The sequence below is a fragment of the Lactuca serriola genome, chromosome 4, assembly GCF_051521515.1.
Source record: "Lactuca serriola cultivar US96UC23 chromosome 4, Lser_US96UC23_V15, whole genome shotgun sequence".
NCBI lineage: Eukaryota > Viridiplantae > Streptophyta > Magnoliopsida > Asterales > Asteraceae > Lactuca > Lactuca serriola.
In genome coordinates, this window is record NC_136411.1 from 29,601,358 (window position 1) to 29,628,802 (window position 27,445).

At 35.0% G+C, this 27,445-nt stretch overlaps 1 protein-coding gene across 1 annotated transcript; it reads right to left on the reverse strand.

The window, feature by feature from the left end:
* Positions 1-425: 425 nt before the first annotated feature.
* LOC145101260 (transcription factor bHLH30-like) lies at positions 426-3,623 on the reverse strand. Its single transcript, XM_079038438.1, has 2 exons — positions 2,630-3,623; positions 426-1,301 (listed from the first exon to the last, which is right to left on the reverse strand). Exons 1-2 carry the CDS (start codon positions 3,260-3,262, stop codon positions 828-830), a joined length of 1,107 nt encoding a protein of 368 aa, XP_078894564.1. The 5' UTR covers positions 3,263-3,623; the 3' UTR covers positions 426-827.
* Positions 3,624-27,445: the final 23,822 nt, after the last annotated feature.

Consider the following 27,445-nt stretch of genomic DNA (forward strand, 5'->3'; position numbering starts at 1 on the left):
CGAGGAGTAAACGAACTTTTGGGGCACTTAAACGGAAACCACTAATGACTAACGGCGATAGGGGCTAACCGTGGAGGAGATTGAAACATAGGGACAGTCCGGGTAAATTTTTGAAAATATGAACTATTCGTGTAATTTACTCACACATAAATTATCCGGAACCACAAGGACCATTTATGTAATTTACTCTATTTTCTTGTTTATATTACGTTCTTCCTTAATGCAACAGGCCAGTTCTCGTGGCTCTGAAACTGCATGATAGCAATTTTGCATCAGTAGGGTTTTTCTCTTACTTAATGGACTCGCTCAGCGCAGGAGATTTACGGATCACCAAAATTGATAGCGTGGTACTTCTATATGTAATGGTGATGCAAACTATATCGTCACATCTCATCATTATACTAATGCCACTAACTTGACATATGTTTAGAGAGAGAAAAAAAATGAGTAGAGAGAGAAAGTGGTTATAAATACAAGCTCCACTACATAACAAGAAACAAACCAAGTGTTTCCTTCCAAAAAACGACACTTCTATGTTAGGCTTCTCTCCTCACGAAAAAGATCTCTTTTATCATGAGATAGGAAATACATAAGGACACCACCCATTTAGTACTTGCTTTTCGTTCTTCATAGACACAATTTCAACAACAAACTAAGCATACCCATGTCAAAAAGACCCAAAAAAAAAAAAAAAAAAAAAAAAAAAAAAACTAAAGAAAAGCAAAACACCCCACACAAAAAAAAAACAAATTCAAACCTATAGCCCAACATCTTAAGGGAAAAAAATCCATAAGTTTAGGCTAGTTAACTAGTGATTTTCGTTGTCGTTAAAGAGATCTATGATGCTCGAGGATGTTGATGTTGTTTGTTCGTTGTCTCTTTACACTCCCAGGAGAAGACTCATCCCCATTTGTTTTCTCCATAACTTGCTTAAGGGCTTCTTGGATCATGTTTATCGAGTAATTCACCATATGCTGATCATCGTTTCCATTTAAATGATCTTCTTCTGCAGTTATAAACAACACATTCTTCACACGTCCACCAAGTGTTGTGATCTCGGCCTTTAGGGTTCTTAGTCGAAGTGCCTTTAATGTCTTGATGAGGTCAGGTAAAAGATCCGACCTGTCCTCGCAGCATAATGAGGCTCTGATCACAAGCTTACCATCTTTGTCAGACGCATTGTCCACAGTCAACTCATCGATCTCTGTGGGAACTGGACTTTGTTCTGCAATGATCGAAGTTTGCCGTTTTAGCTCCTTCACATGTTGTATCACTTCAGCTAGCAATGATGCCTTGTCCGTCTAAAAGTATAAACATTTGTTAGCAACTCGAACTAGTAAAAAACCTGAACGTATTGAAGTTCATATGAAGAAGTGTTTCACATAAAAGTATGTTGCACCAAAGATAATGTATACAAATGCGTTCACAAATATGAGGAGATAATGAAATGGAAAGAACATGAACTAAACAACTAAAAAGCCAAAATAATAATAATAATAATAATAATATGAATGTAATCTTTCAGGGTTTAATAAAAATTGTAGATGTTAGAATAGTTTAGTTGAAATAAAAGTTCCACTAATTTTATGTAGTAACACACATGGTATTCTTTTGTTAATGAATACACGTATAATATAGTTTAATTATTTATGGAGTTGTGCACCAACTTGTGAACTTAGGAAGTTTTTAAACCGCAATTTATAAAGCTCATTCCAGTTTATTTGCCTTAGTGTCTAGAAAAAGTGTAAAATAACAGAAATATATAAAAAACACAATATATATAAGTACCTTTGACCCAAATATTTCATGCAAAATGGCTTCTAAGTTCTTTTGACCACCAACAACAGGCTATCTATGAAAATGATAGCAAATTATGAAAATAAAATATGATATTCCCAAGTTACATAATGCACTAGTACTATGTATACTTATCACATCAATTGCTTCCACCCACATCCATTCACATGTATACTTATCACATGGATTGTATTACTTGATGCCTCAATAGTCCATCTATGTGTGAATGAATGTGAAAGGATCATCATTATGTGAAGAAGGAAACAAAAGATGGTGGATTCCGAGAGATAAAAAAGATAGTTGAGCATTTCGAAATAGTAGTAGCTAGCAAGCTATCATGAGTGTGTTTGTATAATGATGGGGTTTAAAGCATGGGCGTGGGTAAAAACACATAGAAAGAGTGTGTGTTTGTGTTATGACTGACACAAGAATGCTTAGTTTGTCTGGTGTTGTTCTTAGAAGAAAAAGTGTGGATTCTTTTCATATATTCTTGGACTTCAAAAACACCGGCAAGAAAATGTCCACAAGGAACTTTATAGCTGCTCGTTGGTTCCTCTTTATATCATTAAAATGCCCACATTTTCTTTCACCAACTTAATTATCAAGAAATCTTGAAAGATTTACACAAATTTAATAAAAGCTTCGATCTTTCTTACAATTTAACGATATAGTAAACATGTTAGATAAAACCCACGTACACTTGGGTTCATTCGTTTACTTGATTTCATTTTTCGGTTTATATTTTTGTGGGTCCCATTGTATATGATAAACAGAGAATACTTTTGTAGATAAATTGAGAAAGAAAAAATAGGTCCAAGGAACGGGTGCTTACTTTGGTGGTGCTAGGGAGTAAGCTTCGAAGCTTTGCAAGGTGATTGTTGATTCGTTCCCTACGTCTTCTTTCTGCTTCGCTGTGGCTTTTTGAAGCTGCTAAAGCTTTAGCATCCATGATCTCTTGAGCACTCATCTTACCGATATCAGTTTGGAGTCCAAACGGGCCGGATCCGGGTTGAACCGCATGCCCGAGTGACTCCGATATGAGTCTTAGGTGATGATCCGATGATGATGTACCACCTTCATACGCAAACTGTAAGCCGCCTGGTACCCTTCTGTTAAACAAACCGCCGTAGCATGATAAGGGAGGAGGTGGCGGCGGTGGTGGTGGAGAGAAGATAAAGGGATCGTGCTCTCGGGTCGGATATTGAAGAAGTGGGTTGAAGCTGCTGTTTTGGTGGAATACTTGAGGTAGGGTACTCCATGATGGTTCATGCTGATGATGAGAGATCTCTGATGATGATGATGGAAACATTAGCCTAGTGTTGCTATATGAATAATCATTTATACCCATGTTTTGTTGTTGAATTTCTTGAAGGATGATTTGTTCTTGAAAACTTTGAGTATGATGATGATGATGATGATGATCAACGTCTTCTATTACTACCTCTTCTTCTCTCTTAGCACACATAATATCACCACCCCCACAAAAAAAACACACCCGTCTCTATACGCAGATACATATCCATGGATAGAAGTGTAATTAACAAATAAAAATTTGAGAAGAGGAGCTTCTAAGAAAACCCTAAAAAACTTGGCTTTGAATATATTAATTCCAAGAAGTTAAACCGAGAAAATATAAGGATAAAAACAAAGAAACAAAGAACTTCTTTGGATGTAAGAACACTTGGATCTCTAATGGTTTTTTATTTTTTTGAATACTCACCTTCAGTTATGCTTTCTCTCTCTAAAAGATCTGTTCTTTGATGAGTTTCTCTCTCAAGAAATGGTAGGCTTTTGGTTTGTGAATTGATGTGGGAAGAGGAAGGGGTGGAGGGTGGTGACCCTTTTTATTCTTGTAAACAATAAAGTTAAAAGGCTTTAGCTTTTGTTGCTAGTGTTTAATAAATTGTTTTCTTTTTGGTTTTTTCTCGTATTGGTCCCGCACAATCCTCTCTCTCTCTCTCTCTCTCTCTCTCTCTCTCTCTCTCTCTCTCTCTCTCTCTCTCTCTCTCTCTCTCTCTCTCTCTCTCTCTCTCTCTCTCTCTCTCTCTCTCTCTCTCTCTCTCTCTCTCTCTCTCTCTCTCATGTATAATACACACTTTCCCTCTCTCTATGTATCTCTTTCACTCATAGCTTCTCTCTCCCACTCTTCTCTCTCTAGAGAGCGGGGACATTACCTTTCCTTTCTTCTTACGGCATTAATGTCTACCTCTTTTCTCTCACACTATCCATTTCTGTAGCTATCACACTCGTGCTTTTTGTGCTTTGAAAATTAACAAAATTAACAATATTTTTTTGTAAACTTCCTACCTACATAAGATATATACACAGGATGACGAATATATATATATATATATATATATATATATATATATATATATATATATATATATAATACATGTTGCTTTATGATTGGTCCAAAGTGCATTATAAGACTGTGTGAGTGGTTCTACTCGTATGTGAGAGAGAGAGAGAGAGAGTAGTTTGGGGGGAAACACGAGCAAGACACAGTGAACACATAACACACAGTTTGTCGACCGACCAAAGATAAAAACGAAGATCAAAGTGCGCAGAGAGAGAGAGAGAGAGAGAGAGAGAGAGTAATGATGGAAAGGGAAGCTAACAGCATGTAGCTTTTCTTTGGTCTGCGGCCTTTGTTGTTGATGCCTCGATCAGTCAAACATATTTTCCACACTAACATAAATAAAAAATAGCTTTTTCTTCCGTAGCATATTCTATTAAGTACTTCACAAGCTGGAAGAAACTAGAAAGTACATTATTTCCAAGCATGTTTAAGATCAAGTTAATGAACAAGGTTTTTACTAATTGTACTGTATATAAGTTTGCTATATATATAAAATAAATGTGTGCAAATACAAAATATTTGTCAACGCTTTACATTTTTTTGTGTTTTTCAATCAACAGTTAACAGAATACATAATTAGGCTTGTATTAATTTGATGAATGGAATGCAAGAAATTGCAAAGTTTACTGTTTATTTCCATGCTTGCTTGAGTATATTCTGAACAATAAAGGGACCTTCATTGTATGGGAGTCACTCTATGATCATGGCTGTTGTTAGGTTAACTTTATGTGCCTATCACTAAAACTCACAATTGTTCTAATATACTCACAGCTCACTTATTATGTATATACAACATTCAATTTATGGAATTTATAAACAGTTTTTACATAATTATATCATAAATAACATTAATTATATATAGTAGAATTTTAGAAGGAAAAATAACACAAATGCCCTACGTATTTTCTAGGGTTGATCATTTAATTCCCTAAATTAATTTTGTGGCTTTATGAGGGAACGAATTGGTATTTGTTGGGTCGATTAAGTCTCTTTTTCAGTTTTGAAGAGGTAAACCAGTAACATTTTTGCCACCTCACGACATATATGTTGACTGTTGCATTGACCAAGAAACCTTCGTCATTAAAGCACTCCTTCACCCATTATCTCTTCAATCAAACCGATTTAGTGGTATGTTAGGATGCTGGAGATCGAAACTTTTGTGATCTAAGCCGTCTTGCAGATCCCATATTCCCTTGTACACTGATTTCCAAGACTATGCGACAAATTTTGCCCCATTCTTTATGTGTCGACTGCTTCAATCTGCTTCTGGTGCGTCTTCTTCTTCTTCCTCTACCTTGATGCTTAAATCCTAAATTTCTCGTTGTTTTATCTCAAATTTCATCAATCAATATCTCTTTTTCGTTTGCCTTCAATGCTTCTCCCAAGCCTCAACTGTAATGATTTTATGATAGCAAATCATAGATAAAGAACAAACCTATTCATCTTCTGATTTCTAGGTATTAATGTTATGTGTTGATCTTTAGTTTGCAATTTTTTTCGATTGGTTGATAGGTTTTATGATCCGGTTTACTCTGTTTAAATTCATAGTTTTTTGATTGGTTGTACTACTAAAGCAAATCATAGATAAAGAACAAACCGGGTCATCTTTTGATTTCTACTAGTAGGTATCGATGTTATGTATTGATTTTTAGTTTGCGATTGTTTTTTGTTTTTGATTGGTTGATACCTTTTATGATCTGGTTTACTCTGCTTAAATTGAAGAGTTTGGGTGTAAACACGGGAACGATGGCTGAGTAGTATCGAGTGTACACTGAGGGAATTCAACATTTAGAGGGAAAGCATAAACTTTTTGGCTGTGTTATAATGAGGGAAAGAGAAGAGGGAGTGGTGGTGAGAAGAGAGAACTCATTATGATCAGAAAGTAGATTCAAAAATAGACTAAGAAGTATCAAAGATTGTACCTGTGGCACACTAAACCCTTGGAGTTTGACTATTTGGCTGACTATGTACATGTGGCACACTAAACCGACTACTTTAGGTAATGGGGACTAAAAAAACAGGTTGTGCGTCACTTTGTGCCCTCATAAAGACATTAAATTAATTTAGGGATTTAATTAAGGGTCAACCCTTAAAAGTACGTAGGGTATTTGTGTCATTTTTCAATTTTAGAATTTATATCCAAATCATTGTATGAAATAACTATATATATATATATATATATATATATATATATATATATATATATATATATATATATATATATATCACATCTAATCAAAATAATAATTCCCTGAGTACGTTTCAGTTTCTATCGTCATAAAAATGCAATAGTTTTTATTCAAACTTGTCTATATATAAGCTAATAAAATATGTAGGTTTTGTATTAAATTAATTTTTAGCTACATATAAAATGATATGAATAATCAATCTTATTATTTCTATGATTTATTGAATCTTTGAACAATCTAATACATATATATATATATATATATATATATATATATATATATATATATATATATATCTACCTCTTTAATAAAAGAAACCATTTTTGCCACGTGGCGTCTTATTCACCCAAAAAATTTCAAAGTGAACTTCCGAATTTGCCCTCTCCTTATCTCTACATTCCGTTTTCCTGCTTCTTGGCATTAGGAATCAGGAACGATAAATCAGGGTGCTCCTCACCGAAAATCTCGAATAAATTAACATTATTAAGGTAATCCATTCCAAATTTATCGAAAATCAAATCACCCAAACTCTATTATTTACACTCAGTTTTTTCCGTTCATAGAAACCTAATCCCAATCTATCTTTTTCATTTTTCAAAACCATGATCGCACATAATCAGGGAAAGAAATGCAAGAAATCACACACATATCTTCTTCCTCTTTCTCTCGATCCCTCGAACACCTGGATAGGAAGTTCTTCATCTTCGTCTTACTCGGAGCTTTTTATTCAAACCCTAATTAACCGAGGATGGTGCTTACGAGACATCGATTACCTTCAATTCAATCGAGGTATGATTCTCATTTGATTTCTCCCAACTTTCATCGATCATAAACTACTAGAAAATAGTGGATTTTTATGTCCATGGTGTTTAATTCGTTACAAGGCACTCGGTTCAATTGTGATTGTTTCTTCCAAAAAGAGAAAAGTAAAATTTCTTCAGTCCATTATTGGCATTGTCAAACCATCAATGTATTAATCTTTCTTCTGTTACGATTTTGATTCTTCATTTTGGCTTTTCGTCATGTTCATGATCTTAAAGTATGTCGTTTCTTTGGTTTTATTCATTTTTTTTGCGAAAAACTTCAACTCAAACCACCTGATTTTTGTAGAGTTTTTCGTTTTGTTGTTACAATTTTAAGGAATTTTGATCAGGTTCGTAGCATATTATTTTTAGTGAAGGTAGTTTCTGACTCGGTCCTGTTTTTTTTTTTTTTTTTTTTTTTTTTTTTTTTTTTACCTTTTAGGTCATGACATAGATCACGGTCTTTAGTCTTTTGTTAATGGAGTTGTTTGTTTGATGATGTCTGACAGGTGTCTAATGAACACTCCAAGAGGATCATGATGTTATGGAAAAAAGGTTAATGAATAAACTTACATCCTTTTGGTCTTATTTTTGGTTTGGGTTTTTGGAGATTATGTTTTGGGATTTCTTATAATTGAGAATAAATGTTTGGGTTTCATGTCTCAGTATGAGATAATGTCAAACCCATCATCATCGTTTGGTATAAATTTCCTTTATAATGTCATATAAAAGAGTTCTATTGTGTTTATGTTCGATCAAATGTAGCAAGTTTTACATGTAGGTCATCATTGCAGATGGAATGGCAGGGTATGGTATGTATCACTCGGACAAGTCAAAATTGCTATAGGTATGGATGTTTTTTTTTTTCAAGATTTGATCACACAACTTGGTTTATTTGCAAATCAACTCCCATATAATCACGTTGTCTCATGATTATCTTGAAAATATGAAGTAGGTGGGAGGGAAGACCCACTATCTAGCTTCCCGTTCAAAATTCGTTTATGTTAAATCTTTGTATTTAGAAGGAATCATCTAAGTGGGTGAGTGTGGGTGTGATTGGAATGAAACTTTTTTTCTTTCTATTTTTTCGCATTACAATATCATACTTTACAAGTGTTTTTGCCAAAATAAGTGCTATTGAGGTGTTACACTATTGTTGATAATCATATGCAAGAATATCATAACATCACGAGAAAGAATATCATAACATCACAGAAAGAAGAAAAAGGGTTAGAAAGTTCCATCCTTATAAAATTTCATAATGAGATGGTGATCATATCTTATTTTCTCATTGATGTGACTTTTCTTGAAATAATATTTAGCTTGATTACTTAATAGGTTTGCCGGTGCATGTAAGATGCTTATACACCAAAACTAAGTTATCAAGTATGAACTTGCTTTTCATTCTATAATTTATGTGTTGTTTTTTGTTTTGGAAACAAACATAAACTAAGGCAAGCTCAAAGTGTGATAATATAAAGTATACAACATTAGAACATCTCAAAATTCAAGCCTAGAGCCAATACACAAATGATTATTTGAAGTTAGTAAACATGTAATTTTAATATTGAACTTTGTGTTTGTGGTGAATGAAATGTAAGGTACTTATGTAGGTGACAAGAAAATTGCTATTTGTGTGTATTCAAGTAATGTTGAATATTATCTAATTAAAAAAGGGTGCAAATTGTATCTTGTCTAAATAAAACTTATATTTTATTCGTTTAATAAAATTTTATAAATATTTTATCCGTGATTTTCACGGGTTGTAACCTAATATATATATATATATATATATATATATATATATATATATATATATATGTGTGTGTGTGTGTGCACACAAGTATTGTGTGCACATATGGACCAATCAGAATTTAACACAAATTAAACTTTTAAATAAATCAATAAGGGTAAATTAGTAATATTGCATGTATATTAAATAAATTCCAAAACTAAAATCAATCAAATCCCTATAAAATTGCAATCAATTTTATACCCTACAAAAACCACTATAACACAAAAATAATCAACGTGTTCTTTCCCCACAATAGTCGTCGATAAACACCAAATCGGAACCACCGATGTATCTTTCTTCATCGGAGACAATCGCATCCAGCGAGTGTAATATGATCAAGGGTATTTTTGGTACCTGATATGAAGCAAGAGACAATTGTGATCTTCCCCGACCTCCATTTTTTCACTCCAAAAAACCACTGCGATCAAGACTCGTCAACAAGTCTGAAACCCGAATCGGTTCCATTAAAGAAATCAAGCAAGTCGCCGTTCTTCTTCCCTTTGGTAACTGGCGCCACCGTCGGCCATTACGCTTTGATACATCGGGCTTGTTTCCTTCTTTGCATCCATCATAGTGTTCTCCGATCGGCACTTGTATGGTATGGACGCCCCCTTTTCCCTCTTTTCATCCATCTTTGTTTCGTTTTTTTTTTTTTGGTTTTTTGATGGTGATTCAGTTCTTTCGGTACATCAATCATAATTTTAAATCTCAATTTTTTTTTCTATGTCTTACTTATCGATTTTGTGTCTGGAATATGATGTTAATTGGTTTATAATTTTGCAACTTGAGTCGATTGATTGGTTGTGAAATTGATTTCTGATTTTGCACCTTCAATCTAATTGCTTTCTGAAATTGTACATGATGTTTACCTTGTTGTTGAATCTGATGTTGATTTTGACATGTTAATCTTCTATGTGTAATGTGAAAGTGTAACGTCCACTCACCAGGTGTTCGAAATAATGCCAACATTACATCATTCTTCCTTAAACATTCTAGATATTCTTATGTGATAATGATTTCTTTTGATTTATTCTAGATATATTGTACGTTATGTATACCTTAAATATTTTAAGCATTGTGGTTTACGTTTATTTATTCTTTGTATGTGGTTGGTAAAATGTTCACTTAAAATTATTCTACTTATTCTAATGTATGTTGTATAATAGTTATTCTAACTACTTTTTACTTATGTTTTATGTTTTGTGTTGAATATTCTATATATTCTAATCAAGCTTCAATTGCTACAGATGATGAACGATACACTATTATTCTACTGATTCGATTGTATGTTGTATTGCTTTAATTAAAATATCACTAATAAAGCTTCTAATTGCAGCAAAAGATGGACCAATTGTTGATCGATTGATGAAATACTTTTCAGTTTAAGCTAATTAAGCTAATTCTGTGAGAATGCATTTCTTTCCTCATCATTAGGTGTTTATTCTTATCTTCAATTGTTTCATTCTTTAAGAACAATTATTTCATTCTTTTAGAATTTTATGTATCTACTTTATTCTTCTATTTGAATAATGTATAAAGAGTATTATAATCTTGGAGAATCACATAAGAATGATTATGCCAGAATGCCAATCTCACAATTTTGTAGCTCCTTGTATAAAATGATTCTCATGCAATACAATTCTGACAGAATGTCAATCTCCTTTTTGCAGCTCCTTGTATAAAATCATTCTCATGCAATATAATTCTGACAGAATGTCAATCTCACAAAATGTCAATCTCATAGAATGCTAGCATATTTTGAAGTGGCTAAGAGGTCAAACATACACAAGACATCTAGAAACGAAACAAGAAAGTGAATGACGATTCTTTCAAGAATGCCGATATATTTTTTTTTGCAAGAGATTTCAAGAATGAATGTAATTTATGTTCATAGTTTTATTCTTTAATAATGAATGTAATTACTTATTCTAAACTATTAAACTTTGTCTTATATAAAATTTGTATTCATTAAACATTATTGGTCTTTATAATATGTTTTTATAATATTATGTTCATAGTTGTATACCATTCTGACAGAATTACAGAATATCATTTTAACAAAATAACATTATGATAGAATAAAATCGGTTTATGCTTACAAATTACATTTGAAATTGAATTAGTTTGAAAAAAAAATCAGATTTAAATCAAAATCATTAATTATCCCATAAATCTCGATTTTTCCTTTTTTAAATTTGTCTCAATTGACTAAAATGTCCTTATGCTGAAATTTATGTGATTATATGATACATGTTACCTTATTGTACTATCATAGACCCTCATATAATAACCTTTGATTATATTCCATCCGATGGTCCAGATCTGTGCATTCTGGCACACAATAGTTATTATAAACAAAATAACTTAACCATATATATATATATATATATATATATATATATATATATATATATATATATATATATATATATATATATATATATATATATATAATGATTTGTTAATACTATATGTCATCAGATTGACGCATGTTTTCTTGGTTCGGCTAAGAAAAAAGCTTTCAGAAGACTAATATTATTTTAGGTTTTTAGGTAGAATAGGAAAGTTTACTATATTAATTATATAATTTCTTTTTAAAAAACTAAAGTAGAAGAGGAAAGATTTTTAAAGGGATGAGGATACCAAAAGGGTTTTATTGGAGCCATGCATGCACAATATGACGATGATTATTGAAAAAAGAAGATAGTTTTGGAATAATATTCTAATTTATGAAAAATATTTAACCATGGAAGCCGTAGTATTTATATGTTTAAGTTATGAACTCAGGTTAATTTATTTTGTGGAAATGATTAAAAGTTGTGCAACGAAGTCTTTTATTTAGGTGATATTTACAAGAGTATCATAGCTTATTTGATGGTTTAACTTTTTCCAAGATGTCAATCTTTTGAAAAGTTTTCTATGTTGTAAGAAGCATGTTGTTTATTTTTATTTAATGGACATAATGGTTAAATGACTTTATACATTAATATATATAAAATATATAAAGTTGTTTCTTTTAAACTTATCATACACATGATAAATTTACAAATTAATTCATATATTGGTCACCTTGTAATATATTAATTAGATAATCCATTTTACAAGATTGCCCATAATTTTCTTTTATTTTCACGGCCACTACAAATCCTTCACCAACCACATCTTCCTTTCAATTTTTAGAAACCGTATATTTTTTAGTATGAGTTTTAACCTATTAACAAGCTCCAACTAAAAGCTTTTTCATTTTTGTGTGTTGGATCTATAGATTTTTAACCAATTAAAAGCATAAAACATCTAAAAACCAACTAAAACTATTAACAAGCATTTTCAATTTTTAGAAACCGTAGATTTTTTAGTATGAGTTTTTAACCTATTAACAAGCTCCAACTAAAAGCTTTTTCATTTTTGTGTGTAGATCTATAGATTTTTAACCAATTAAAACTATAAAACATCTAAAAGCCATTAATAAAAAAACAAAATGAAAATTTTCATTAATGTGAGAGATACAATGAGTATTTGTATTGTGAGTATTTTATTAAAAAAATCAATTAAAAAGCTCCTTAATTGTTGACGTTCTTATAAGCTTTAAATTAGTTTTTTGTATGCTGAACATGATAACTTAAAAAAAAAATTATAAGTTAATTGTGTTTTGTCAAACATGTAATTAAAATCTTAATAGGTATATAAATTTACACAAACATAAACTACTATTGTTTGTTTTTGTTAACTAAAACCAACTATAGTTTGATGCTCATTTCCAACTTTTCTTATGTCCAATGGTGTGTACTCTATAAATACGCTAATTGTTTTATATATATTTGGCCCATCATTGTTATTGTGACATATTTTAGATGATATATCTTTCTTTGTAATTAAAATTTATCTTCAGTCAATTACAAAATAATTTTGATTTAATAAATAATTATTTATTCATTGTTTAATATCTATGTAAATTACCACTATTACTATTACTGTACTTTCAGTAATATAAACTGAAAATATAAAATAGCATAGGTTAGAGTTTCTCCAAATATATAAATATATAATATTAAAATGGTGATTGTTGAATATTAAAATAATGATTCAGTTACAACTAATTTTTAAAATAGTGTTTGTTAAAAGTCTTTATATTTGACCTTATATTTGATGTTAAAAGAGTTTACAAAAAAATAATGATGTTAAATTTGAAGGGAGTTAGAGGATTCCTGGACTCACAAAATAAAAAGATGATGTTAAATGGAGAATAGTTGCTCTTGGTAAAAAAATAATAAATAATAATAAATAAATGAAGAAGAAGAAAGGGTAGTAGTATCCACGCCCAAACTCCTTTGTGTTTCCTGTGAAGAGGCTCGTAATGATTGTGTCTTGGAACACCACCACCTTTTAAATTTATGATTATTTTTATTGCTACTCTATCCTATTCCTATCCCTATTCCCTCGGTTTCAGCTCCTCACATTCTTCATTTATTTTCATTTTCATATTTCTCATAAGTAACAAACTTAAATATTAATAATAATAATCACCATGTATGTAATAATATTGTAATTTGTAGATTTCTATTCGATTCTAATGCAAAAACAATTTCATAAGTCGAATTACAATGGTATTAATATTTCTACAATGTTAATATAATAAAGAAGAAAAATAGAGGACACCTGCAATATTGTCCACTGAACAAAGAGGGAACAAATGGAGGGTAGGGGAGATGCATTATATTCTCCTAATGAAACAGTGTACACCTCTGACTTGGTTAGGGGGTAAACTGTCCTTCCCTTACAAATATATTTCCATGCCAATTTTTTTATTTATTTCGTTTCATTTTGGTTACTAACATTATTTTAGACCCGAGTCCTTTGAACGGAGGGCTTCGTGAGTTATGTGGCAAATCCTACACTCTGTGAACACCATCTCGGTGGTTTGTGATCAGCCGTGATCATCGTAGTTTATTGTGATACAACGACGTACAACAACGAATAGGAAAGTTTGGGTGTTTGACTTCGTTGGCTAGCCGTTCAACGGTTGATTTTAATTTTTAATTTTTTCATATTGATTTTCACATATAAATACAATTTCACACAATTTTCTCTTCCTCTATTCACATACATACATTTTTATTGTTTTAAAATTCAAAACTATGGATCACAATCAAAATACCTCACTAATTTATCGAAACCACAACTCCGATAACGTTTTTATATTAGATGCAACTCCATGCCAATACCCAAACATGGAATCACCTCAAAGTGATTTTATGAATTTGCTCGAAGATGGTTTCCCTATCCTACAAACTCAACTTTTTCAACAATCATATCAAGTTTTCCCACCCTATCTACAATAACTCAAATTCGGTTTCGTATAAGCAACATCCTTTTCCAAACACAACCACCACCACAACTTTTACCATCGAAACCCTCACAACCACATTTTTCACCATCGGATTCACCACATTTTGTAGGCGAAACACAACCTTCCACAACACCCACCCAAAAAAAAAGGAAAAAAAACAAAAAAAAAAACTCGCGGTTACCACTCAAACCAAACAAAGCAAAAGGGTGAACTGGATAAAATATGAAAAAGAGAATTTAGAACAAGTATGGTTTCGGCTTCCCAAGACCTCATACACGAAGATGCTCAAACATCTACTTGTTTTTGGGCAAATGTTCGAATCATGTGCTATGGTCTAATGGGAAGTGAAAACCGAAATCCCGACAAAATTAGTTCGAAATAACACAATTTCAGGCTAAAATGTACCAAATTCGGCGAAATCTACAACAATCTAAACAATCTACACAATGGGTCAAGCAATTTTGATATGTTTTATCACGACAATGGAACAATATATTTAAAAAAAAAAAGCAACCCATAAAGCTTTTTCATACCTCAAACCTTAGCTAACGTTGAAGAATGCTCCAAAATAGAAACAAATGCGGAATGGACTTCTTCCGGTTCGAAACGTACACGAAATACAGATGAAAGTTCACAAATATCGGAAAGTCGGACACACATCAACATTAATGATGAGCTGATGGATCTTGAAGATGAACAACCTCTCTGTCGACTGATAGGAAGAAATAGAACAAAGAAAGTTGTTTCCGGTTCTGGTTCAAAACTTTCGGGTTCTAGCGTTCTCAGTTATTTTGAAGAAAATTTCAATCAATATTGTAACATTCCATTTTAAATTAAATAAAATAAGTAAATAAATAATAAGGCCTAAACCCTGAGATGCAAATTATATTATTTTATGATGTTATTGTAGCCCTAATTTCGGAATAATTTAGCAAGGCATTGGTTTTGGGTGTTAAATGTCATAACTTTTGAATATTGGGGGTTAAGTGTAAACTACAGATTAGTTTTGTAAAGAATTTTGAAGGCTGAGAGCTATTTTGGCAAATTATGGATTTAATTTGAAAAAGATTTCAGAAGTCAGGGTATAATTGGTAAATAATGGAGCTAAGTTGAAAAGCTTTTGCTGGAGGAGGACCAAAATTGGAAAATGGAGCTCATGTTTGGAAGGAACACAAGATCAACCCGATATCCTTTTTCCCCCGTCTTCTTAATACAACCCTAACCCTCATGCATCATCTGTCACCTTATTACTTACCTCCAGCCACCCTTATGACCCTTCCAGCCGGCGCCGCCACACCCCCGTTGTTGAAGTTGCGAGCCACCAGCCATGCCACTGCAGTTGCCGCCGACGATTGAAGGATCAACGAGTCGGTCGTTGGACGTCGGGGCAGTAGAGGCTAAAAGAGCAAACCACGACCATCACAGTCGTTGTTCCCGGTCGAAGACCGTGCGCCTTCCTCGTATCTGTTCTTTTTCTGTGGATGCGCTGTTGTCATCGTCACTCCAAGCGGCTGAAGAGTTGTTGTCGCTACTCCGATTGTTGCTGCCACATCGAGAGTAGCCATGTCGGGTGTGTTTTCTGTGATTCTACTTCATGTTAGTGTTCGTGTGTTGCTGCTACAAGTTGAATGTGTATGTGTGTGTGTGTGTTTCTATTGGCCGGAAACCATGCGAACCACCATTGCAACCAACCATGGTGGCTGTCACCTCCATCCACCACCTATTACCACATGGGTAGCTGTATGTTACATGGTGTGTGTGTGTGTGCATTTCCTTTAAAATGATATGTTGGATTCGGTGTTTTGGGCGGAGAAAAGTCAAGGAAAACCCCTACCAGTACCGTAAGGTGGTGGCTGCCGCCGTGAGTCGCCGTTGACCAACACTGCCCGAGGTGGCAATGAGTGGTGTCCGACCTAATGATACCCCAATTGACCTAAAAACCTAACCATTGGACTAACTGGCTTGTGACTAGGTTATAAACCCTAATTAGGGTTTAGAAAACCCTAATTTAGGAAATGTTATTTTTGGAATGTTGGGGGTTGCGTTTGGACCAATGGATTGAAGTCATGACTTATGCCTGATTACGTTGTATGTTTGGCCTAGTAGAGTGATGGAATTAATGCATTAAGAAAGAACACTTAACCCTAATCGTCATTTTATGTGAAAACCCTAATTATGTTGGGCTTCGAGTTAGGCCGTTTCTTTTGGGCTTAGATGGTTGGGTTCTTAATAGGCCATCCAAGAACAAGTATATGGACTAGAATATTTGGATGGGCTTCAGGGTAAGGCCCATGTGAGGGGTTCGGGCCCAATTTGGAAAATTAGGCCATAATTGGGCATTGGTTCATTGTTTGGCTTTTGGGCCTTCAGAGTGTGTGTTTGGGCCTTAGGTTGGGATCAAGCTAGGTTGGGGGTAAAGTAGTCTTCTTACCCCAAGCATGGACTTATGGTTATGTATTGGAACCTAATTATTAATTGGGTGTTGTTTTGATGTTGACAGTTTGGGAATCTGTCATCTAGCAGCTAGAGTTTTATCCGCGAGACTTTGGTAGTGTGAGGTAAGTTACCTTCCTTGTATAAGTGGGTCGAAGGCACCAATTCCAGCCCAATAGTAGTTGATTATAGTAGATATAATTGTCTTTGTAATAATTTTATGGTATGCCACTATCTATTGAGATTTATGTGCTTGTATGCTATGTTATTATGTGGTAGTGGTAGGGGTGAAATAGACCCCGTAACCTGTTGGAATACACCGAAGGGTAGGTCAGGCACCCAGATATGACCTGGCAGTATGTTTATGCTATGTTATTATGTGGTAGTGGTAGGGGTGAAGTGACCCTGTAATCGGTTGAAATACACCGGAGAGTAGGTCGGGCACCCAGATATGTTTGACAGGTTAGGTCGAGCACACAAATATGCTTGACAGGGTAGGTCGAGCACCCATATATACCTAACAGGGTAGGACGGGAACCTAAATATGCCTGACAGTATGTGATTATGTGGTATGATGGAGGAACTCAGTAAGCTTTGTGCTTACGGTTTTCAATTTTGGTTTCAGGTACTTCTTCTTCAAAAAGAAAGGAGTCGGCATGATCACAGTGCATCACACTATGATTTCCGCATTATAAGATCTTATGGAGTTGTACTCTGATATTACTTTTCTATGACATGTTTTGGTTATTTGAAATACTGGTTTTTGATTATGAAATGAGGTGACACTATTGATGTTTCAGACTATTGGTTTTTATAATTACTTATTTAAAAATGAAATTTTTGGTTCTAAATTTAGGTATATTACAAGTTGGTATCAAAGCCCTGCTTTAAGGGATTCAGAAACACTCTCGGGTGTGTTTGGAATTAAATAAAGGGTTTGAGAGATTTTTACAAGAAAAAATAATTTTTTTCAAAATTAAAATTATGGGTTTTTATAGGGAACAAGGAGTGCGATGCTTGCAATCGGCTGGGCTCAAGTAAGTTTTCCCCAAGATACCCATATATGTTATGTTATGATATGAAGTATGAATATGTGAACTGCATGCTAGATTAGAGCTAAGGATCTAGGAAGGATGCCTTGTATGCCTACTGTATGTGCATATTTCACTACATGCTAGTGCTGATTAGTCAGTGATATGATGACCTGATTAGGATATGCTAGGTTTTGGTTACTTAATGCTCGAATGTTGCTTGCTTTGTTCTTTTAGAAGTCCTAGTTATCTTCAACTAACTAGAAAACGAGTACGCTAAGTTACATATTACGAGGACTAAATAAGTTCAGAAGGTTAGGTTTAGCCGTATTGCGCAACTCTCGTCTGATTCTAACCGTTGTAGGGATAGACCTCTCATTCAAAGAATTATCTGGTCTTAGTAATATGTAATGTTATTCACGAGCTAGTTAGGAAGAGATAACAAGGACTTCTTATGTAGCTGATCGCATAGAGTGGGTCGGAGATTACCCTAGGGTAAGCCTAGGATGAGATTAATGCTGGGAGCGGTATTAGTGAAAGGGACTTGGTGGAGTCAAGGAAATTCTTGAGGAAAGTACGGATAAATATGGAAGGTAGTATGTGAAGGGTTTTGAGCATTCTAACACTCCTAAGGTGTACATGCAACCCTAGAAACCATGGATTTATGTTTTACTAAGTTACATGTAAAATTGTTTTCCAAGGTTCTTAACCTATCTACCATAGAATGGGGAACTTTTAAACATAAATGCTAGAAGAACATACCTTTTGTTTTTTGGATTCCTTGAGAACCTTGTGAGCCTAGTACCTCAAGTGTGACTCCTCAAATGTCTCACACAACACCACAACACTTGGAATAACCTTGAGAAAAGTTCACTAAACCTCAAAATCGGCTAGCCCTCTTTCTTGTACAAGTAGTAGTCCCGGTTTTTCTTGCATAGGGGTCTTTATATAGCTGTGGCATAAGTAGGGTTACACCATGTAAACCCTAATTGTCATGGCATTCCATATTCCATGATCCATGGGTTTGTAATCTCCATGGACTATCCATGGAGCACCTTATGGGTTTTAGCCTAATCCATACAAATCATGGATCATTAGCCCACTATACAAGAATAGATGATTTACACAATCAGCCCCATATATTTAACTAGTCTCTTTTTGATCACTTAATTAATTCCAAATTAATTCTTTGATCAATACTAATTAAATAATATTATTAATATATTAGAACTTATATTATATTAATAAACCTTAAGTGCCCTTTCTCTCATTTAGTCTATCCAAGTGTAGCAATGTCATGCAACCCAAATGGACCATGCTAATCGGGTCAAGTACATTCCATAAATATTTATGAACTTAGACACCTAATCCAACAGTCTCCCACTTGGATAAGTCTAATAACTATAACTGCAAGAATGACTTCAGGAACCAATCAACAATCGTAGCTCTTTCAAGGTCTTGCGGAACTGAGATGATGATGACATGCCATTTAAGATAAGTGATCCTATAATCCTCTGTTCTAGATATCAGCCGGACAAATACATGGAACAATGTCTTACTTATTTTCCAATAGTTTGTTTCTCGATTGCCGATTTGTTTGACATAGAACTTAATTGAACACGTCAACTTAGTTCTGATCGGGCCTGGTACATGGGGTAACACAAAATCATCGAGGGGCCCATATATCGCTTCTAATCCAAGAAGGTGTTGGATTAGTGTCTAAGGCTATAACTATATTTGGTAAGTACTTGACCCGATTGTGCATGGTCCTTTTGGGTTGCCTTCACCATAGCAACTTGATAGGGTGATTTATAGAGAAGGTATTAATATTAATGTATTATAAGGATAATATGTTAGAGGAATAATAATAATATTATTTGATTAATATAAGTCATAAATTAATTAGGAATTAATTTGGTGACTTAAAGAGATTAATTGAATAAAGGGGCATAAACTGTAAAATGTGTAAAAGTTGTATTTTGAGCTAATAACCCTTATGGATATGGGTTGGACGATTTTAGGGATCTGGATCACCTAGAAATCGTCCAAGGCCTTATCAAGAGGGGAATTGGATTGCTTTGAGGCTAAGTTATCCAATTAGGGTTTTAAGGTAAAACCCTAGGAGCTCACAAGTATAAATAGACCCTTGGGGTTGTGGAAATCGGCACCTTTGTGATTGGAGTGTGACAACCGTCAATTTCCGGTCAAGTCAAAGTCAACTTAAGTCAACAAGTCAAACCGGTCAACTCAACTAACCCTTGTGTACTATGGCTTACGTTATGTAATTACTAAACAACTCGCTATTCTAATGAGAGATCATAAATCGAAAAGTGCGTACATCTAGATCTCCTTAACCTAAAACTGTGGTACGTGGCGAGCCAAACCGATAAAACAATGTTGCATACACATCGGGAGTATGTAAGATCCTTAAACAAGGCTTAACGGGGTTTACGGACCTTGCATTGCGAAGCCGGACACTCACATTTGTCACACACGAAACCACTCTCAATCGTTTTCACTCTATCTCTTCTTATCGAGAATCTCTCCCAAATCTCTCCAAGAATGTGAAATCTCTCCCAAATCTCTCTTTGTATGAGAAATCTCTCCAAGAATGTGAAATCTCTCCCAAATCTCTCTCAAAAGTTTCCGTAACTTTTTGAAGTCATTCGGGTCATTCCGACCCTTGACCGGGTTGAAAACGGCTTAAAACGGGGCGAGAACGGGCAAAAAGGGCTTAAGGACCCGAAACCCTCTTAATAGGGCCGAAGCCTCTTAGGACCCGAAAGTCCTCTTAGGGACCGAAACCAAGAAGATCCGAACCCGAAGGATCCAGGAAGAACCGAACCCGAAGGTCCTCTCAGGGCCGAACCTCGCATACACCCACCCGAACCCGAGACTACTGTTCATTTCGGGCTATTTCGGTTCTGATGCCTATGGACCTAACCCTTTTCTTCCTCGCCTCCCTTCGCTTCGGACCCAGCCGCAGGAGGACCGAACCTCGACCAGGACCAAGAGGTCTCGCTGGGAAGCTTCTTTTCTCCTGGTTTTCGTCTAATTTTGCGTTTTAGGCCCGTTTTTAATTGTTTTAACACGGGATTTTCACCCAAAACTTTATTTTAACATATAAGACCCCTTAATTAATGATTAATCACGTTTTAAGGATAAAACCTTATCCAAAAGAGAGTAGGTGAAGTACAAAGGTAGAGTGTTGACTTTCCTTTATTTTATGACACAAGCAACCACCATACCTACTCCATGACTAACCCACACTCCTCCCCACCATACCTTGTCATTTCCTTGTCCTTTTTACCTCTCTCAAAAGTTATTCCCACGTTCTTAGAGCTGGACATTCATCCTTTCTCCTCACTTCTCTCATTTTCTCTCCTTTCACCAAAAAGATCAAACTCTTTTCTCTCTCACTTCCTCTCTCTAGAATTCGAGATTCAAGGGCTGATCTTGGGTTTTTCCTCCACATTTGGTAAGCAAAATCCATTCTCCTTATGATTATTTCACTTCTTTCTACTGAAATCATGGATATCTTACACAAACTCCATCATAATTGTGTTAGATCTTCGAATCTTCAAGTGTTCTTGGGTTGAACACTTCTCTTCTTCAACACTTATCTACTAAAATCACTCAAGGTGAGTTCATACCCCTACATTTTCATGTTTTCTCAAGTTTTTAGGGGGGGGGGGGAATACAAGTTAAAACACCAAGAACATAACTAAACTTTTCTAACAGCCTTCATCAGAAAAGTTCAACTCCATTCACGGACTGTTTTGGACAACTTAAACATTTTAGTTTTCAAAAATGTTTTAGGTGAAAGTAGTTCCACTTCTTAGATTTAAAATGACTACTTGCACATCTCCACACGATTTTTCTACAATTTATGGTGATTTTTACAAAACAGCCTATCTTTTCAAACACAAATCCGGACCAGTCTGTGAATATGAGCATTTTAGGACAAGTTAAAGGCTTCCAAAAATCATGATAAACATTATGAGTAAACTAAACACAATTTAGGAACTCTCAGAATTTACGGATCTAGTTTTCATCTCCGTATGGTTTTTCTATGATTTTTTCAAAACAGTGCAGAAAGGTTAAGAGTTAGTTAACAGCTTCTAACTTTCAAAAACACTTTGTAACATGTTGAGCAAAGTGTTAAATCTTTGATAACTTCATATATTACATGTATTTCTTGTAGTGGTATATTTATATAATAGGAAATTACTTACTGAATTTATGAGAATCCTCCATCATAACCATTAGTACAAAACAAAGCAAGATAAACATAGCTATATTGTACTATACTTTTGACTTACATAGAAAGGGTTCTTGTACACCACAAATAATCACACTAAACTATAATAAGTATAGTTAGGTTGCATATACATTTCAAACATTTTGATAAACTATAATAGGTATAGTTTATGATCATTTACATTATAAAAGGTTTTCACACGAATGGGGTACATTCCAAAGTACCGGGTTTTCATATAAGGGGGTACATTCCAAAGTACCGGGTTTTCATATAAAGGGGGTACATTCCAAAGTACCGGATTTTGATATAAGGGGGGTACATTCCAAAGTACCGAGTTTTCATATAAATGGGGTACATTCCAAAGTACCGGGTTTTCATACGAATGGGGTACATTCCAAAGTACCGGGTTTTCATATAAAGGGGGTACATTCCAAAGTACCGGGTTTTCATATAAATGGGGTACATTCCAAAGTACCGGATTTTCATATAAGGGGGTACATTCCAAAGTACCGGGTTTTCATATAAATGGGGTACATTCCAAAGTACCGGGTTTTCATATGAATGGGGTACATTCCAAAGTACCGGGTTTTCATAAAATAGTTGTTATGATATTAAAACTATATTTCATCTAGAATTATTAGACTTCAACTATAATCGTTGAGCGTATATGCTTGAGTCATATAAGAATTTAGTCTTGATTGGCTTAGAATTGGTGGTGCCCGCCTCATCTCCTGTTCCTCGTTGGGTTGTAGACCTAGGGCAAACCCATTATATTCAACGTTTTATCTAACTTAAATCTTATATAACTTATATACGCTAGACGATTATAGGGGAAATCTACGGGTCATTCTAGGGTTCATTAACACATCATATAGGAATATTCTGTTCGCACTTAACTAAGAAAATATTGGATTTTATGGAAATCAAACTCTATCGATTTTACAAGGAAAACGGTTTCTACTTCAAACAAAACTCTTATGATCTCACCAACTTAATTGTTGACACTTTTTCAAAACTACTTGTATTCTCAGGAAATCAGTGAAACAGGAAAAACTTCAGCGCCTTGAGGATGGGACGTTAAACCATCAACAATTTACTTTTGTCATCATAATGTAATTGATTTTGAAACATGTAAACATATACATTGGTGTAACTTTTTCAATTATATTTATGATGGTTGTATTTACTTTGAGCACTGTTATATACGTTGTTGTGATACTGTACATGAAGTCCTCTACCCCCGGACGTTTTCGCCATCCTTGGTTTGGGGGTGTGACATGTAGTAACCCTAGAGCCGATTTCTCACCTCTCTCCTTCTCTCAAATCATATTCTTGCTAGTTGGTGTTTGTAAGCCATTAGAGGAGTGACATTTGTGACTTTAAGCTCCAAGAAGAAGAAGGTTTCAAGCAAGTATCTCAAGGTATTATTCTAGATCTATTTTCATATGATTTTGATTGTTAGTTTACATTAGATATAACCATGAAAGTCTTGGATATATTGCATGTTCAATTAGAGAAACCTAGATCCAAGCTATAGGGTTGTATGTGCACATAGGGAAAGTTCTTATGTCCAAAACCCATAAGTGGTATCAGAGCCTTGATTGGTTTCAATTGAATGTGATGCTTAACTGTTTTGCTTGCTGGAAATCATTTTTCTTCACCTCTGTTCGACCCAACTCGGCGAGTCAGTATTTGGACTCGGCGAGTTGCCCTACTCGGCGAGTCCAAAGATTGACTCGGCGAGTCCGAGCGTCAGGCAGAGGATAATTCAGGATTTTGTTGCTGTTTTGTCTAGGATTGATATCTAAATTGTTTTATTATGTAAAAATCCGAATTTTAACTTAATTTAATGATTATCCTTGACATAAATATAGATAATTTCAAATCTTTTAAATGTTGATTATTTATGTGATAAATATGGACTATTTAAGATTATTTGGTAATTATCTAATGACTAAAATTGGATTAGGTCAAATATAGATAATTATGAAATTAATTGTTTAATTTGAATTATTTGTTATTTGATCCCTCTTGTTTTGAAAAGTTCAATTTCTATCCTGAAGTTCTGAAATTTGAATTTTGTGATTAATAGTTTAATTTAGAAGAATTTAAATTTCAACCCCTAGAGTTTTACAAGTTTAAAATTCAACCCTATACTATTATATTATTAAAGGCTTAATATATATAAGTAAAATTAAAACGCTAGTCTTACCGTTAGTAGGCCTCATTCACGAAGCCGGTCTATAAGGTTGCTGCCTATAAAATGACGCTTAATGGGTGTACACTCACACCCGCCGCTTGCTTGACCGGTGGAGGGTCGTTAGCCAAACGGGTAGGATAGGGCAACTCTCTCTCCTCATTAATAAGTATAATGAACCTATAAAGTAACTAAACTATTTTATAAAATTCTCATTCTTAGTTACTTTAGGAAAAGTGAATTGATGCAATTCCATGAAATTACACTTTGCACCCTTGCTAAGAAGTTAGTGGAGCGTGTGTGGTTTACCGACACACTAATTGGTTCTAAGCAAAGGTGGCAAAGGGTGATTCATTGTTTATCATAGTTCGATGGAGCGTGTGTGGTTTACTGGCACATCGAATAGATGATTGTAACAATGAAGGCACCATGTAGATTTGCATGGTAATTCACACCCGCTTTGTGATCCTTGGTATCCCAGTCACAAACTAGAGGGGCATATCGAGATTTAAACATGCCATTGAAAGGTTCAATGAATCTCAAAGAAAATCTAGGAATTCTCAATAAAACTTAAGGTCATGTTTTCAAGGTGAAGAATTAGTGAATCGTCATTCACTTACCTCCAAATTGTTTGCATGTTGGATTACGACATCCCTTTTCTAATATGTAAATAATGTTGTTGGTTCCTAGCCCTAATTTTTCATTTTGGGTGTTTAATTAGCGATCCAACTCTAATCAAACTTTGTCCTCTCTATTTGTAGATGTCGAACGCAAACAACGTTGCTGCTAACTCATTCACGTTAATGAGTCTTTGCCAAAAGGTGACCTTCGATGGTACGAACTTTAGCGAATGGATAAGATACATTTGCACCATTGCACGCTACGAGGACAAAGAGTATGTCCTCGACGAAAAGCTTGAGAAGGTCAACCCGGAAATCGGTACTCCTGAAGAGATGGCTGTCTTTGAGACACACGAACGTGATGCAACGAAAGTCCATTGCATCATGATAGCCACTATGAACCAAGAATTCCAAAATTCCTATGAGGACATGTATATGTATGAAATGCATCAAGACTTGATGGAGAGGTACCACCAAAGCGCAAGGCAAGAGCGCTACGAGATCATAACCAACATGATCAACACTAAGACGGGAAATGGAGAATCGTTAACCGTGCACTTGCAAAAGATGCAAAGGTATGTCGATCGTCTTTGCAAGTTGAATGTCAACTTTGGGGAAGATTTGGCTATTGACATTGTTCTTCATTCCTTGCCTTCATGCTACAACCAATTTAGGATGACCTACCACATGAACAAGGAAGAGGTCACCCTAAGAAAACTCCAAGGACTCCTAAGGACTGCTGAGAGCAACCTAAAGGACAAGTCTGTTGCACCAACTCCCGCACCAACTGCTGCTCCTGTTTTGGCTATAGGGAAGGGAAGGGGCAAGAAGAGGAAGGCTCTGTCAAAGAGCCACCGCAAGGGAAAGTCCCAAGATGGTTCCTCTTCTAGTGGGACCAAAGTTGATCCTGCTAAGCCCAACCCTAACCCGAAGGAGGCAGAGTGCCATCATTACCATAAAATAGGGCATTGGAACAGAAGTTGCCCGGAATATCTGCAAGCCATCAAGGATGGAAAGATCAAGCCATCTTTTGCAGGTATATACACAATTAAATCTAGTAATTCATCTCATATTATTTATTGGGTTCTTGATATAGGATGTAGTTACAACATTTGTTCTGATTTGCAGGGACTAAGAAGAGATAGAGATGTGGAGCAAGGAAGAATAAATCTAATCATGGGAAACAGAAGACCGTCTCCTGTCACCAAGATTGGAGTGTATTCTTTAGTGCTTAGTAATGGATTAGGTCTAGATTTAAATAATTGGTGCTACTCGCCAGATATGGCAAGAAACATCATTTCATTTCATGGTTTGTTTAGACAAGGATTTAGATATTCGTTTAATAGTATGAATGGTTCTATTTATGCTTATCTAAATGGTGTTTTATACTTTGAAGCAATGCCTTGTAATGGAATTTATGAAACTGTTATGGTTGTAGATAACCTAGGAAATGATGTGTTGTGTATGGATTCTTCCAATAGTATGGATAAAGCATCTTTGTGGTATTGTCTTCTTGGACATGTCAACAAGAAGCGCATAGACCAATTGTAAAAGGATGGAGTGTTGGAGTCATTCGACCTTAGGGAAGATGACACGTGTGAGTCTTGTTTGCTTGGAAAGATGACCAAGTCACCCTTCACTGGAACTTGTGAGAGGGCTGAGGGTTTATTGGATCTCGTACATACCGATGTATGTTGGCCCTTTAGATCCACCACAAAGGATGGAAACCGCTTCTATGTGACTTTCACCGATGATTATAGTAGATATGGGTATATTTACTTAATTAAGCACAAGTTTGAAATGTTTGAAAAGTTCAAAGAGTTCAAGAATGAAGTGGAGAATCAATTGGGTAGGAAAATCAAGATGCTTCGATCCGATTGAGGAGGAGAGTACCTAAGTCTTGAATTCCACAACTATCTCAAGGAATGCGGAATAGTTTCGCAATTGACGCCACCTAGGACACCGCAGTTAATTGGTGTGGCAGAAAGGCGAAATTGAACCTTGTTAGACATGGTTCGTTCTATGATGAGTCATGCTTCGCTACCTATCTCATTTTGGGGGTATGCTTTAGAGACTGCCGCCCATATCCTTAACTGAGTCCCTACTAAGAAGGTTGCCTAAACACCTCACGAGATGTGGACAGGGAAAGCTCCCTCGTTAGCACATATCAAAGTTTGGGGCTGTGAAGTTTTCGTAAGACGAGAAACTCATGACAAGCTCGAACCCCGTAGTGAGCGATGTATTTTCATCGGCTACCCGCATAAATCCTTTGGATATCTCTTCTATAGACCGAGTGACAATGTTGTCTTCATTGCTAGGAGAGGGGTTTTCCGAGAGAGAGAACTCATAAGCCTAGGAGAGAGTGGGAGGCAAATCGATCTTGAAGAGATTCAAGAGTCGAGTGATGAAGGAACCTCTACTGCTGGCACTCAACCTGAGGAGGAAACTCCGGTTGAACCAATTGACAAGTCCTTACCTCTTAGACGTTCTGAAAGAGTTAGAGTTCAACCCCAGTTGTATGGTTTTCATATTACTACCGAAGGGAAAACGTATATTAGTGATAGTACACTAATAAATCTAGATGAACCTAATTGCTATAAGGAAGCCATG